This window comes from Labrus bergylta, chromosome 11, assembly GCF_963930695.1.
Source record: "Labrus bergylta chromosome 11, fLabBer1.1, whole genome shotgun sequence".
NCBI classification, from domain to species: Eukaryota; Metazoa; Chordata; class Actinopteri; order Labriformes; family Labridae; genus Labrus; species Labrus bergylta.
Genome location: NC_089205.1, coordinates 20,523,685 through 20,539,740, shown reverse-complemented (window position 1 = coordinate 20,539,740; position 16,056 = coordinate 20,523,685). Strand labels below are relative to the sequence as shown.

The 16,056-nt window shown below is 41.2% G+C and overlaps 1 protein-coding gene and 1 long non-coding RNA gene across 2 annotated transcripts in view; one reads left to right on the top strand and one right to left on the bottom strand.

Annotated features, from left to right (window-relative positions):
• schip1 (schwannomin interacting protein 1) overlaps positions 1–16,056 on the bottom strand; it is a 209,892-nt gene that overhangs the window by 192,306 nt on the left and 1,530 nt on the right. The window contains exons 3-5 of the mRNA XM_020636152.3: positions 11,013–11,080; positions 10,719–10,805; positions 9,322–9,463 (exon numbers count right to left, since the gene is read on the bottom strand). Of these exons, the coding sequence (XP_020491808.2) occupies positions 9,322–9,463; positions 10,719–10,805; positions 11,013–11,080 (297 nt within the window). The remainder of the gene's footprint in view (positions 1–9,321; positions 9,464–10,718; positions 10,806–11,012; positions 11,081–16,056) is intronic.
• On the top strand, positions 2,816–14,380 carry LOC136180556 (uncharacterized). Its single transcript, XR_010667180.1, has 3 exons — positions 2,816–8,756; positions 11,417–11,622; positions 12,380–14,380. It is a non-coding gene; the product is annotated as an uncharacterized lncRNA (long non-coding RNA).

Sequence of the window (16,056 nt, the reverse complement as noted above, 5' to 3'; positions counted from 1 at the left end):
TACCGACTGTAAAGTAGTTGTTTGTCAAATTCACAGTATTGCTATTTGAAAAAAAAAAGCTCTGGCACTGCCATCAACAAAAAATGATATATGAATAATTCAAGGCTGAATGTAACCAAAGAAATTAACACCTTGAGTTCTGAGCTAATTGCCCTTGAGGAGAATTACAAATGTATTTTAATTTATTAACACACACCATGCACACAACAAGCCACTGCAGACAAGATATTGATGCATTGCAGCAGCTGTATAGGTGGGGTTCGGTGGGGCTGGGTGCGTCAGGTCGGATGCATACTGGTGGTAAAGGAACAGTTTTCACCACAGCTTCTCCACTGCCAGAATGTTCAGCACAGTACACACTACCACTGGTGCCATCCAAGTATGACCATCACAATTTTGATAGCCAAATGCAACACTCTACTACAGCAAAAGTAGCCATAGCTTCAATCAAGCCATCAAGCACCATTATAGTGCATAGTTACAAATATTTACAGAAACCTGAACAGTATCAAAGATGGTCCAAAATTGCTGATACTGTTATCTTTTCTGACCCTCTAAAGCTCTTTCTGCCTCCTCTTTAATATGCACACTTTAGATTTTACTATACACACATATTCCCTCTCCTCTCTTAGGACTATACAACCAGTTTCTGTCCCTTCTTCTCCCTCAGCTCTGCCTACTGAACAGAAGGAATTCTGTCAGAGGAGGATGAGAATGCCTCTGATCACGTTAATGGACAGTAATGATGGATTGATGATGAGCAGAGTCAAGTAGGAGATGGAGGGAAGATGATGAAGTGAGGGAGACAGGAAAAAGGGAGATATGGAGAGATGGATGTATGGATGGGGGGGGACTCTTCCAGAAGGTTTCCTATGTTGGGGAGGTCAGAGAGGAGATCGACCCTCAACTCTTTTTCTCTCCTCTGTTGCCCCTCGGTACTCTTACTCTACTCCTCTCTCCTCCAGGGATCTCATTATGGAAGAAGTGCTGGCCACGAGGACTGAGCCGATCTGCCTATGAGATGGGCTAAAGAGGGGGACAAGCCCTATGTGCAGGAAGAAAGGGGTGGGGGGTGGAAGAAAAGAGTGAAGAGAAACTGGAAGGAGAGTGAGGAGGAGATAAGTGGAGGGAGAGTGTGGGTGCAGAGAAGTGTGCTGTAATAGAACAGTACAGCATATAGCCTTAGGTACCAGATTGTTATTACAGCTGCAGATGGTTGGGAAAAGCTTCCAGCAGATTTATGTTGCATTATAGTCTATATGTGTGTATAAATGTGTCACATCCATGTTTGTATGAGGCTGTATGTGAGCATGCGTGCACCTATATGCTTGTCTAGTTTAAGTAATGTCAACTAAATGGCGTTTTTTGAAGACAAATAACCGATTAGAAGCTCAGGGGGGGTTGCACTTAGCTACAGCTTCCAATCAAATTCCCATATACCAGCTGTTAACTATCAGTCTCATTGAAATGCTGCACATGCCATGCTGTAAAAATCAAATCGAGGGATTTGGAATCCTTTGCTCACAAAAAAACCCCAGTAAATGCCACAAAGAAGGCTAAAACAAAAATGAGCTTTCCACTCCATATTATTCATGTCGTCCCCTCAACTGTCACCATCAAGACCTATCTAGCCCTCTGCTCTTTTTTCACTTGTCAGCTCTTCTCCATTTTGTGTAACAGCTTCCATTGATTTTCTTCGGGAGCAGTCATAAGATGGTCTTAATGTGCCGCTGAAGACTGTTGGTGTGTTTATGTTTGTGGACATGAGCTGATGGGAGAAAGAGCCACAGATATAATAGTCAACATTCATCTTTGGTGCAGCTTGGACGGAGGCAGTGATGAAGAAGAAGCAGGACACTTTGACAGACACATGCACTCAATCTCCCACACTAATGGAGGCTCTAATGCAGACTTATTAACCTCATAATCATTCCAAAAATCCACCACATCTTCTCTGTCCTCATTGTTCCCCTCCTCCATTCAGCCCTCTAGACCATTCATCGTCCTCTCTGTACCTCCAGGAGACATCAGCTCTTCTTGATTTCTCTCTCTCTCTACCACAAAGTCGTGATGAATCTCTGAGATATCCTCCCAAAGGGCCTTTTACAAAATCAATGGCTATTTTGGAGAATTACTTTCTTGGTATACTACTGTGGGCATGCTAGAGAGACACACCACTGAATGTACTGTACAGGATGTACTGTATCTTCAAAGCCTGAAAATTCTACATTCAAAAGGTTTAAAATCTAAAATAAAATCTTCACCTTGACATAGGGGGATGTCAATCGGGATATATAACACTAAAAAGATAAATAATTTGCAATGGCTCGCACACAGTATTTATGCAGCACTACTTATTTCAGAACAAGTTTTATCATATTCACCAGTCTACACAAAAATCTATAACATGCTTCATCCACTCCGTCAGGTTTTATTTATAAAACTCAAATTTTCCTCACTGTTAGGGGTGGGACTCGCAGGCTAACTCCCAATAAGGCTACATATATTGCAAGACAATCACCAAATGCCATTAAAATCTATTTAGATGGCTATCTCTTATTAAAAAGTTAATAGTAGAGCATCAGCCCTTCATCACGCGAGTAGTGTACCACAAGAGTCAGGATGATGATTTCTTGTCATATCTATCAATACATCAACAGATATCTGTATTTTGTCATGTCTCTGCAACACAAACTTAAGACTGAACAGTCGCTGGTCAGGAAGGGGTTCAGAAAAGTGTTCTTTTTTCCCATTTTACTTTCTTTGTAAAGGATTCTTGTGCATTATGAAATTTTTTTTCTTTTCTTTTTGAGGTAGTAAACCAGGGTTTGCTTGAAGTTGTCTGCAGTCACAAAGGAGAATATCCACACAGTTTATAAGTTAAAAAGAAGAACTCATTGCATTAGAGCAGCAATTCTGTGGTTTAACCGATGGTATTAGCAGTGAGAAAATGTAAATGATCCTTATTTAGACAACACAACAGAGACACAATGAAGATGGAACTGGTGAGCTTGCACTACAGCTCCAGACAAAACAGCAGCTAAAAAAGCAGCAGATTCGAAAACGGAGCTTTATTTGTAAAATATTACAAATCCGACTTAATAAAACAGTAAGCATCACAAGTTTCTAGAATATGCTTGTGCTGATAAATAAATATACCCAATGAAAATGGAAATGTAAGCACAGTATCTCCGACTGAATATCATTACTGTCCGTTTAAAATTGATGGGTGCTGTTTCAATCCTTGTGTGAATTGATCATTCCTCTGGAGTTTATATTTTTTGCACAGGCTATCGCATATTTTCACTAAAAGATACAGTTGCAAGAGTTAGAGTCCCACAGGAAGCCAGCTGAGCCAGGGCCTGTTTTGACAGTAAATAAGCTAATAGGCAAATGTCATGGCTATTAAATGAGTTAAGCCCGATCGATGTCAACTCCCAGGCAGAGGTATATAAATTCATTTCAAATGAGACACCAACTGACACCAATAAAACAAGTCATCTGTTAGCATCTGTCTGCAGAAACAGGGGGAATGGTGTGAGTGTGGATGTGTGTGCGTGTGTGTGCGTCAAGAGGCAGTGGGAGGGAAAGCGAGGGATGACATAGAGTGAGGGTGGGAAAAAGGGATTAAGGGCAGGGGGGGGGGGGGGGGCAGTGGTAGAGGTGGAGGCATAGATGAAGCCATCACTTGGCTTTGTGAGATTGTTGGCTGTGAGAGATGAGAGAATGATCTCCCACGCAGGCTGCAGGAATGCTTACACCGACACTTTCCCTATGCCTGGGCCTCAGAGAGGAGGGGAAAAAGTGCAAACATGTCACAGAGATAGGAACAATCAATGTCCACAAACACTCTTAGCAAACAAATGTAGCCACACACTTGTATTAAAGCCCAGGTTTAGATGATGTAATGCGTTTTAATCTGTATTCCACTCTCCACTCCCTTTTTTTTTTCCCCTCTCTTCTACTGACAGTGCTTCTCTTCACTGTGCTATCTATCACCGATATCATTTCATTAGTGATCAGGCAGTCTGTCAGTGTTATTAGTTTCTTTGTAATGACAGGCACAGCGCTGGAGCATTTCAACACTTTAGCTTTGATCACTGGTTTGTGTCTCTGAATAGAACTCTCCAACCATCCCAGAGGGTCACGATCAGCTGTGAATCATGGGAATCCACTCAAGCAATAAAATCAGCATGTATGGGTATTCACATACAATAGCACGCTACAGCACATACTCCCCAGCTCACTACAAAAGAGCGCAGTATCAAAGCTAAACAAGCTATCATCTACATTTATGCTAGCAAAAAAATGGCAAAGATCGACAGTGTGTTCGTCTATCACAGCTAGCAGATGTTCCTTTATTAGACTTCATAGGGTTTAGATCTCTCCTGTGTCCAACACCTTGCAATACAAATGAAGCCAATCCCGCATTATGTAGCTTTTTGAAATGTATTCCCACATAGGTGGAAATACAAATTAAATCTAGCCTGGAGGTATGAAAGAACATGATTTGCAGTAGGATAATGCCATTAGTGTTGCCCTCAGCATTTTACATTAAAATGTTAAAGGTTATTGATAAATGCTTTATGACTACTTTGAATTGGATGAAGAGACAGAGCTATGCGAAAAGATAAATACAATATGAATATCTGTTTACTGAAGATGAAACTACAGCAAAGAGATGGTTAGCTTAGCTTAGCAAAACATTCAAAAGCAAAGGGAAAGTGGATAGATTGTTGTTGTTAGGTTAATATTGGAGACTTAAGAAAGTCACTGTACCAGCCATGGAAATGGGCCTTCACATAAACCCTACTAAAGTACAAATTGTCATTTTAACACGTGTACAGTTCACATCAACAAAAAAGAATGTGGTAAATACTGAGGTTTCAAAGTGTTGACCTTCATATTTTAGGTTTAGATAGAGAAAGGCCATCTTTTTTGTGCTAAGCTAAGCAAACTATCTCCTGGCTGTAACGTGAAAATGAGATCATATCATATAATTATATTTTTGATCATAACTCATAGCCGGTTGCTGTGATGTTCGATCTGTAAATGCATACTGTCGACACTATTATTACCTCTGTCAGTGGGGTTATGTTTTCACCACAATTGGATCTGGCTGCATGAACTTGGTAAAACGAAGCATTGACAAAGGAAGAACTCATTATATGTTGGACCAGAGGTGATCATGAACAAGCACCTGATGGTGGTATTGGCTCAAATACAAGCGTTAACTTTGACCAGTTAAATTCTTATAGAATGGGAAATATTTGCAGACAAATATAGTGTTTCTCTTGTAAACTTGCATTTATCGTATGTCTCGACTTGGCCTTAGTGAAGGTCTGTGTTCCTCGACTGCCCTTAAAGTGACTCCCAACAGCTTACATAATGCTCCCCATACCAGATTCCACCAGACAGCCAATACACAGCTGCAGTGTGTTCAGAACAGTCCGACTTATTGATTTACTATCAAGGGGCAAGCAATGACCAGAGCAGGACATGGAGAGCCTGGCCCCTCTTTGTATAAATAATGCATTTGGGTAGAAGGTTACGCGCTTGAGCCCACCCCTGCAAGACAACTGCAATGTATGGAAGACACACAAAGAGGCATAAGAGACAACCTGACAGGGGTACAAACAGAATCCTGGTATAGTGAGAGTGAGGATGGTGGATGTATTATTTTTCCATGGAAAACCTTGGTGTGTGTGTGTGTGTGTGTGTGTGTGTGTGTGTGTGTGTGTGTGTGTGTGTGTGTGTGTGTGTGCAATATCAGAGTTCCATGAAATATGCATGAAGCATGTTTGAACCCACCTCCCCTGCAGGCCAGCTGCAAGGTCCTTCAAGCCCACATATGCTCACATGAACACCAACACACACACACACACACACACACACACACACACACACACACACACACACACACACACACACACACACAGATATAATGTGGCACCCCTGGCCTTATACTGATGAATGTCCGTCCTTCAGAGAGCTCAACAGCCACAGGAGAGTGATACAGCGTGAACGAGGACAGACGAAGACAGCAAGAGAAAAGGTGACGTAAGAAAAAAACTGAGAGGTAGGAAAGAGAATGTGTTAAGGGGCAGAGGTGGAAGCTCTGTGAGTGATGCAAGAGAGGGGAACAGGTGAACGAGCTCACAGACAAAAAAAAAAACCTACAGTGCCCTAAAAAAAGGTAAACTAAAAAATTTTAGTTTGGAAAGCAGGAAGTATGTGCTCAAACTGCAGAATGTCCTTTTTCTTTCACGTTGCAGTTTTACACGTTTGATCCATGTTTTTCTATTTAAAAAGTATTAGGTTTTGTGTCTTTGTATTTCTTGTTGAGGATGAGTAGTGGTGCATATCATAAAGTATATGTCCTGAAGGCGAGGACTTTACCTTCCTTCCTAAATGTGATAAACAATGTTAGCACTGTTCATCTGCCAGAGCTTTACTGTTGCTAATCATATTGCAGTTTTCATGCAATCTGTGTGTTCATGATTCGTAGGATAATATTTCAAATATTTTACTTTAAAAAAAGTCTGGATACTGTGAGGAACCTTCGTTTTGGATCAATTTGTGCACCCCCTGTGGATGAAGCTGCACCTCATATCTTTACTGATCCTGTCCTGTACATCTGTATGTAGTGTTTACTGGTGAACATTCTCATCCTGCTTCTTTATTTGTATCAAACATATCATTTACTTTTAATCTTTGCTGAGAAAAATATAAACAAAGGCTGTTTCTGCAGTGTGCTGTCAATATTGTCTGTCACCTACTCAGCTGCAGAGTTTACGAGAATTCAAATTAAGCTCACAAAAATATCAATCCTTTTCTGATTGTCTTGTTTGCTTTTTTTTGGTCAATAAAATATATCTGTGAATTTCAGTCTGTTTCATCTGTGGCTTAAAAAACTTCTCACAGGAGCATTAGAGTATCAAAGTATGTGATGCAAACTGATGTAAATAATACTGATGGAGTGTGCAAGAAGCATTCACCTGTTGTATATGATCAAGGTGGAGATGTTAACAGCACTATATGCTGTTGAGTAGATTAAACTATGACAGGTTATAGCATACATCACAGGTTTATCATATGTTCTGGTAGGGCAGCTGGACTATGGCAAAAATCTAAATCATGATGATTATCTCAAATAAGTTTGGAATTGAGATCACGATTATTAAATATGATTCCTTCATTGATTTTACATTTTTACATACATTTTTACATACATGCATTTTATCAAACATACACACGCTTAACACTTAAACATTCTGAACAACAAAAACAAGTAAAATATTGAAAATAAACAAGTGAAAATCATATAAATTTTAAAAACAATAAATAAATAGAAATTAACTTTTTTTTTAAAGGTTTAGCTTTAGGGTTTTTTGCGCCTTTATTGGAGAGATAGGACAGTGGATAGATCTGGAAATCAGGGAGAGAGAGAGTGGGGAATGACGAACCGGGGCTGCCCGCTTGGAGGGCCACAGCCTCTGAACACCTAGCCACCAGCGGCCCTTATCTATGTTTTTGAAGGTAGTGGTAATGTACTCTTTTGGCAGAAAATATAACAAAAACACTTTGAAACATGCAGTCATTGACAAACAAATCACTCGTCAAAAAAACTTTTCTAGAAGAACAAAACAAAAAAGTAGTAGCCATACAGTCCAATACTACGTGTCCTGGCTCCCTTTGCTTCTCATTAAAGTGGATTTTTGGTGAGAGGGACAGAGCACATGCTGCGCTATAAAGAGAGAGAGGGTGCGCCCATTTACCACAAAACCTATGGATAACATGAGCGTCACACGGCATGCAGCACAGCAATCTTTTGATCTCGATTATGTTAATTTCATGATCGTGGGAAGCCAAAATCATAATTGAAATAGAAACTTGATTAATTGCCCAGCTCTATGTTCTGTTTGAAAAGATTAGCTTTGCAAAAACTAACTCTAGATGTTTGATAAATGCAATGGAGAAAAAGTACAGCATATACTCTTGGAAAAGTTAGAGAACAGAAGTATAATCATAAAGAAAAAATGGGAAATACTGAAGTAAAGGATGTCAAACTTGTTCTTTGGAACATTAGGTGGAGAAATGTACTTTAAAAAATCCACTAAAAGTGTTGAACAATGCCACAGAGACCTTGTTAAAGGTGGGAATGTAGGGGTCATTAAACAATAGTATAACAACCTAGTAGTCACAGCTGCATTGCAGATATGGGACCGGTGGTAGGTACTAAATTGTAATAAATAACACTTTAAATAACGCTGAGAAAATAAAGTAAGGGAAGGAAATGGAAGACAGGAGGGGGGGGGGGGGTCTGTGTCATCATCTTGGTTCTTAAGTTACAGTAACTTTCTAATTAGGAAGACATTTGCTGCTGTGCTAATGAACAACAAAGTCTCTCAAGCAGAACAAACAACCTTAAAACAAAAGACACACACAGTCTCACCAGGACACCAGCCCATCTGTTTGCTGAGGGAATCTTGCTTTCCTCCAGCACCGCTTAAAAAGAGAGCGAGAAAAAATGCAACTCACACACACACTGGTGAGTATGCAGACATGACATCATGTTTTTCAGTGCTGAGTCTCTGCGAAGAGCGTGGGCAGAGAGAGTGTGCGGGTTTGCTTGTGTGACTACTACTCTGCGAGACCCATCACAGACTGAGAAAGCAGCAGGACAGACTGGGCATGTGTGTGTGTTTGTGTACATGCATCCTTGTCTGTCAATCTAAACTTGAAGCGATCTAAAGGTATCTTTTTTTTTTTTGTTGCATCATTGCGTTCATCTCCTTATCTTTTCCTTTGTCTTTTTTTCTCCCTCCCTCCTTTTTCTTTTCACCATTTATCTGCTTCTCATGCAGTCATTTTCGCTGGCTTTTGTTTAGCCGCCATACCCTGTGAGCACTGTTTAATTCTCTGCAAGCTCCCTCTGGAGCAGCAAGGGGCGAGGAGGTGGGTGATTGGGGGGAGGACAAGGGCAGAGGCACTTCATTAATCAATCAACCAGCTTTGAAAATTTACCTAATTAACGGCTAATTACAGATCTGGGCACAGCGCCAGCTGGCATCCTACTACCTCCACCAATGCGACCCCCGCGGTCCCACAGATGACACTGGAGGTAAACACCCCTCCCTCACTCTCTTCTTTATTAGTCTATCCAGCCATGCATCCATTCACATGTTACTTTTTTCCCCCATCCTCTGCAGAAACTACAGCTGATAACTCACACAGCACATCACTTAAATAGATGTATCACCATCTGCTTCAGTCTCATGTTGCACCACATGGTCGTCTCAAATCTTTACACAGACTTACCGGTGAAATGTTGGCGGTAGTCACAGGGTCCTGGAGGCTCTCCGAAGTCATCATCTCATCCTTAAGATTGCTGGTACAGTTCTTGCCTTGTCCCTGCCAGCTTCCTCTGCGGGATGTGCTCGCACGCCAGGCCCGCTGAATCCTGGGATAATAAAAGGGCAGTATGGGAAATTAAAGTAGTAAAAACATCAGCTTCTTAAATTGTCCATTTCTGACATCTCTTCCCACTCTAGTTTTTCTTCCATTTAATTCGTTCTTACACACATTTCTGACCCCTCCCCACGTATCACACCCCCTCTGCCATGACTTCACAGATCTGTCTATGTGTCCCTCACTTTCCACTTTCTTTCATCCCCCCTAGTTACCCTGACGGCAGGGTCCAGGATGGAGTGTTGGATCAATTACCCAATGGAGAAACGCATTCACCTCCAGTGGAGCAGAGAGACAGCTGAACCAAATGGAACAAACTGAATTAAGCCATAACTCCTAGCTCCAAAACCAATACCTTAATCTCCTTCTTCTTCCCTCCATCCCCATTTTCTCCACTTTTATTCCCCATTTGCTTGTTCCATCTCTCCATCCTCCTTCTCCTTTCAGGTCTAGGACCATATTTTTCTCTCTGTGTCACCTCTCTACACCCCCAATCATGTTAACTCCAGGCACAAACATTGGCTTTCTCTATTTTCTCCACGACTTTCAAGGAAGTGAAAGCCTGAGGCGAGAGCTGTCCTTCCCTGACACACCTATAAAGTGTTTGAGTAAAGTGGTGTTAGATGACAGCCTGAGAGGGTCCCCGCACTCAGAGGTGCCCTCTAACCCCAAACCCCAAAACCTAATCAGGTTTAAGATTGAATTAAAGCATCACAAAGAACATAATGCACTTATAAGGTCAAAGGTAACCCAGTTGGCTATACTCAAAGCGTAATATTTTAAAAATGTAGGAAAGAAACAGAATACAACTACACAGAGTGTATAAAAGAATATAACATCTTGGTTTTAAAACAAGGGCCAAGGCAATGTGTCTTAAACCTAAATCCTTATAGTGGCCAGCAGGGGGCAAGTCTGATGGAAACTGCATAGGAAACTGACCCTGTTTCTCAGCTGATGTATTAAACTTTGTTGCATACAAATATAGTGTTTTTGTATTTGTACTTTGTGTTAAGTGTTACTAAATCTGTAAATTGGGGTACCATTTACAGCAAAAACAGGCAACAAAAGAGGGTATGCTTCAGGCGTGCCAGCCAGCGATGGATGCCCAAAAACCAGTATAGAGACTTAATAATACCTATTCACACTGTCATCCTAATAAGGCCCCTTCTGGCTCCGAAGGCATCCTGATAAGCTGCCGTATACAAGAGTCTTTGAGTAACACAAAAAGAGCCACAGGTGATACATACACAATAGCCTTATTCTCCCGGTGCTCCTGTTGCTCACGACGATGAGGATTGTTGTCATCCTCTTCCTCACTTTTTTGGGGATGGTTTCTATGAAGATAAAAAAGAATGAGACAAAGAAATATGTTGGCAGCTGCACTTGTAGTCTAAAAGAATCAGAATTTCATGGCACCGACAAAGTTCAACAACAACAAGGCCTTGTTAAAGCTGGATTTTAATTTGAACTATACCATCCTTACTGCTGATTAACGGCTTTCTTTAAAACATATTTTTCATGTTACTGTTGGGACAACTTACCTCTCCACCTTAGGAACTGCTTGCCCTCCGCTGTGGTTGCAGTAGCGATGGTACCTCTTCACTTCATCCTACACAGACAAAAAGCACCAATATGTAAACATGTTTTTCTAATTCTCTCTTCCATGAATCAGGCACGAGGGGAGCTGTGCTGCGGTAACCTATAAATCAGAAGCTTTATCTGTATGTGTAACTGCTCTTCCACCCACACATACTGTGGGTTTGGCATAGCTTGTTACTGTACCTACAAAGAAATACTGCTGAAAACAGCTTTTTTATGGTTGTGGGTTATCTTTTTAGTAACCTTGAGAGTGGTAGATTCTCAGGGTTTGTTAACAAAGGCATGTACTGTGTAATCAAAAAACATAGTTGAGTGGAAAGAAAAACAACACAGTGTGCGTTTGCAGCTGCTCAACAGCATGCGAGTGCAGTGGAGGAGGTGCCAACCAGCCAGGCAGTGGATGGGGGCCAGGGGGGTGAGGCCAAAGTCAGGCGGTTTTGGGTCCGCTGCCATCAAGCTCAATGGGACCGGACAGATGGATGTGCTCCCGAAGCAGCTCCACTTCATCTCAAGGATTCACTCATCTCTCTTTTGGATGGCAGGGTGAAAGCTGTGAGTGTTTGTTTGGGTTCTTGTGCTTGTGTGTAAGGATGTACTCAGCTCTCGGATCAGTACAATGGCAGTATCGTATGATGGATAGTATGTGTAATGAGAAAGGTGACCCTCGTAGTTATGAACCCTCAGGGAATTCACCCGACTCAGCAGTTCCTCGCAGCTCCAAAGAGCGATGCGACAGTGGGACAGAGTCTAAGGTAACACTTAATAGCCAGTGTACATGAATGATCATGTATTTATGCTCGACATCGTGCATAGAAAAAGCACAAATCCATTCATGTAAAACGCCATAAAATATAAGGTGCAAAAATTAACAGTTCATAATGCAAGACGAAGATGTTAATTATTGCAAGAACTTCGATACCTAAATCATAATGATTTCTAAATCATCATTCATGTTCTGGTCTTCTTCAGAGGTAAGTTAAAGGGACAGTGCAAAGAACTCACTAGTCAGCACATTGCATATGTATTCTTTTGGATTCTGACTGTTTCAATACATTTAAGATAAGCATGATTTTTTGAATGACTTTGCTATGTTAGAGCTCTGAATTTCATTTTCACGTTCTCCAATAACATAGCTTATAAGAATGGACTATAAAGCCCGACAGATTTCATAAATGTTTAAAGTCTGGAATTACTTTGACATATAATTCAACGTAAAGTGTTTCTCTGTGTGTGTGCCTCTAAGCTCATGTAGTGTGTGTGTGTATATATATATTTATTTTTTCTTCTGTTTTCTGCATTCCTTCGACAGCTCTGGATGTTCCTGCTTCTCATCTCAGCGCAGCCAGCGGGGGATTAAGTGTTCAGGATGCCAGGCAAAAGGCCAATAAGGGTTTACAATAAAACTGTATCAACAAGTGTTATGCTGCATTAACTGCAGACTCCGTCCAAATTCTCAAGCTAAAAATAGAAGCCATGGAATGTGCAAATGGTGGTGTTGAACTTGTGAGTGAAAATAAATAAATGTAACACTGAAAGACTTTTTTTTTTAAAAAGTTTAACATGCAGGAGTTCTCACTCTCAGAAAGTGAAAATGAAAGAAATGACACAGTTGAAGCTTTAATCCGTTTAATTGAGATTATAATGAATGTCCGTCAACTTACACTTATTAAACATCAGAAGCACTAAAACTGTGATTATAAATGATGAGAGTTATAATGTGATGTGAATTGTTATTATTCCTTTTAGTTTTCAAACATCAAACGCAGGATTTTTATACTTTTTTTTGCAGCTGCTATCATTGTTTAACCATCTTTTACAACGACTATCTTTTGTGTTTACAACCAATCGTATATATTAGGTCTCTGGAGCGGATACGATGCACTAAAGTTATATGAGAGGGACAGAAACACGAAGGGAGCAACAATGCTGCAGCTAATAACAAGAGAAATGCATTACTTGCATTTGGTACGTGGCAATTTATGAAGTTAATAGCTGTAATATATGATTGCATTGAATAAGAGTTTGTAAGCATGTCAGCAGCTTAATCGCATTATATCAAAATCAGGCCAATCAATAGACTGAAAAGCTGGGGAAGGTATAGAGGTGGATTGTAATAAGTGTTATGTCGTTGAAAAATGAGAGAAGGAAGAGAAAAGGGACGGAAAGGAAAAGACGGCGTGTAGCAGAAAGTCTGCTGCCCTTTAATTTACGAGTTATTAAAATCATAATTTCTCAGAGTCCTAGTTCTTTCAAAGAGATCGATGGCTGGAAGAGCTGAATGTCCACACTAAAACACGCATGCACACACACACACACACACACACACACACAGAAAATGACAAAAGCTTGCTCCCTCGAGTGTGTGAGGGATCAGCTAGTTTTGCCCTTCAGACTTTTGTTTTCTTTCATTCATGACAAAACACACACAAACAGACAGAAACGGACGCACACTTGAGCGCACTGAGAGGACAAACACACCTGAACGCACACAGTCACATGCAAACACACACACACACACATACACATACACACACACACACACACACACCTATCTGATCTCAGAGGATTTGCAGCTTTGAATCATCTGCACCACACTATCGGCTGTTTAGCCGCACCTCGACTGGCAGATCAGCCCGGGGAAATGTCCAATCAGGAGAGGAGAGCTGTACCGGTGGAGATGCTCGTTAATCGCAACATCGGAAATCAATTAACATGCGCTGTGCGTGCAAAGAGTAATATGGAAGTCAACATTTACTCTTTCGCCTTAGTAAATAAAGAAAAAGCCCGCAGAGAGAGAGTGTTACTGATGAGCTCATGAGATTGCATGATTTGAAAGGCTATTTTCTTTTACTATTATGGCTATCTAGACAAATCAAACACTTTCTACTGCAGAAAAGTATGTGGTTTTTGCTCCAATCTTTAAATCATGTTTGAGTAGAGAGGAGGGTGAAAACAAGCAGGGGAGAGGGAGAGAAAGTAGTCCAGGTTGCAATTGACGAATAATCAAAATGATAAACTTGTATTGTGTACGGAACTGCTGAGAGGAAGCAGTTCTGCACTGATCAGATAACGGCGTGTACAGGCTATACGTTCACACAATGATACTCAGCCATCAGCACAAGGCTGGAGCAGGAGGAGTAGACTGACTGATGAGGATGTATATACCGGTGAGGTTATTTTTAGATCTTCTCCATTTGCGGCTTATCAAATGCAGTTAGAGACATTTCTGCTCACTTTTAAAGCATTAACACTAAGGGGATGCAAATGTAATTCTTATAGTGGTTTGTTCTGTCAAGAAAATTAAATAAATGGATCGCCGAGCATGAGGTGACGTCTTTATATCTTTTAATTTGTCCAACCTACAACTCATCCCTTATAAATATTAAAGGGATTATAACATAATGTAATATTAAGCGTTAAATCATCCCATTTGAGAAGCTGTGAAAGCTCATGTTTTGCATTTCTGCCCGATTAATGATCATTGATCCACTATTAAAATGACTGAGGAATTAATTTTCTGCTGAGTTTTGCAAACTGATACATCACATCAGCACTCATGCACACGGAATATACATGAGTCTTGAAAACCACAGGGCACTGACTTGAGGGATAGCGAGAGGTTGGAAAGATGGTATCTGCGATGTACAGTGATGGGGGGGGGGGGGGGGGGGGGGGGGGGCAGAGGAAGCCATGAATTTAACTTTAATATAGAGAGAGAGAAGAAGAACAAGAAGAAGACATCCCAAGAAGTGTGGGGCTTGGTGGGCTGTGACGAGTAACACTCCATCACAGTGCAAAATGAAACACTTGAGAGGGTTCCCCCAGCTACTGCTAACCAATAGGGAGCTGTTCTGGTTAACATATGGTGAGGGAGGGATCCAGAGCTTGTTCACACACAGATGCAGTCTCTCCCTCACACACTATCATTGGTAAAGGGGGCTCCTTCAAAGGTTGACTCATCCGTTACGTCCAAGCCAGGCTTCCAAGACACGATAATGGGATGTCATGGAAATGACAAGAAAATTGGCAGGAGTGTTTTGGAGTGTTTTGTAGGAAGTATGGCACATTTTCCCTTTCAGATTTCATTTTTCTTTCCAGTGGCATTAAAGCAAAGCACACACACGCACAGAGTGGATATATAATTCTCTGTCGTATGACCGTGGCGGGCCAAGAGACACCTATCTGTCAGTGTGCAGGCTCATCTCGCTCGTGCACGGGTTATTACGACTCAATCGCAGGGCGTTTGAGTGAGCTGGAGCAAACAGCACTCAGCAAGGCTCTGTCCCACTGGGGCACAGACGATAATGCACTTCTGAAATATGACACCCTTCCCTGGCACAACACTCCCTCTATGTACATCCCTCTCTCTCTCTCTCTCTATATATATATATACAGTCTTACAGCAGGTTTTAACTGTGTCTGACTCCCACGGTTTGTGTTACTGAACTATACCTGTGTGTGTTGGATTTCTGTTCATTAAAACCCCTGGAACAATTTCCGTGCATGTTCACGGCAAGAGGCCTTGTGCATAATATTTATGAATGATATCTAAATTCAAACAGTAACTGCTGTGTCAACAATGTCACCTGCACTGTGTATTTCGTGTTTAACCCCATTAAATATGACCCCATCGGCAGGCTGTTTAAATGAGCTCTGTGTAAAATGGTTAACAACTGGGACCCCATGGCTGTAAAATGTAGCCGTCCCATTGATTATGGGGTAATAGCTGGATAGATTAATGTGTCCTGTGGGGGGGGGGCTTCATACCTCCACAATGAATCTGAATCGCAGACACAGCAGGCAGATAACCCCATATTCAATAACCTGCATTTCTGCCCTCAGTCATATTTCACACGCCAATTCCGGTTTCGTCCTTCACTAGGCTTCTTCTAATTGTCCTCTGACAAGACATCTCACAGCCTTAAGCTGGATCCAACTGAGACATGTCATTCATTTAATTGAAATTCAACCAATAGGTGGTGTGGT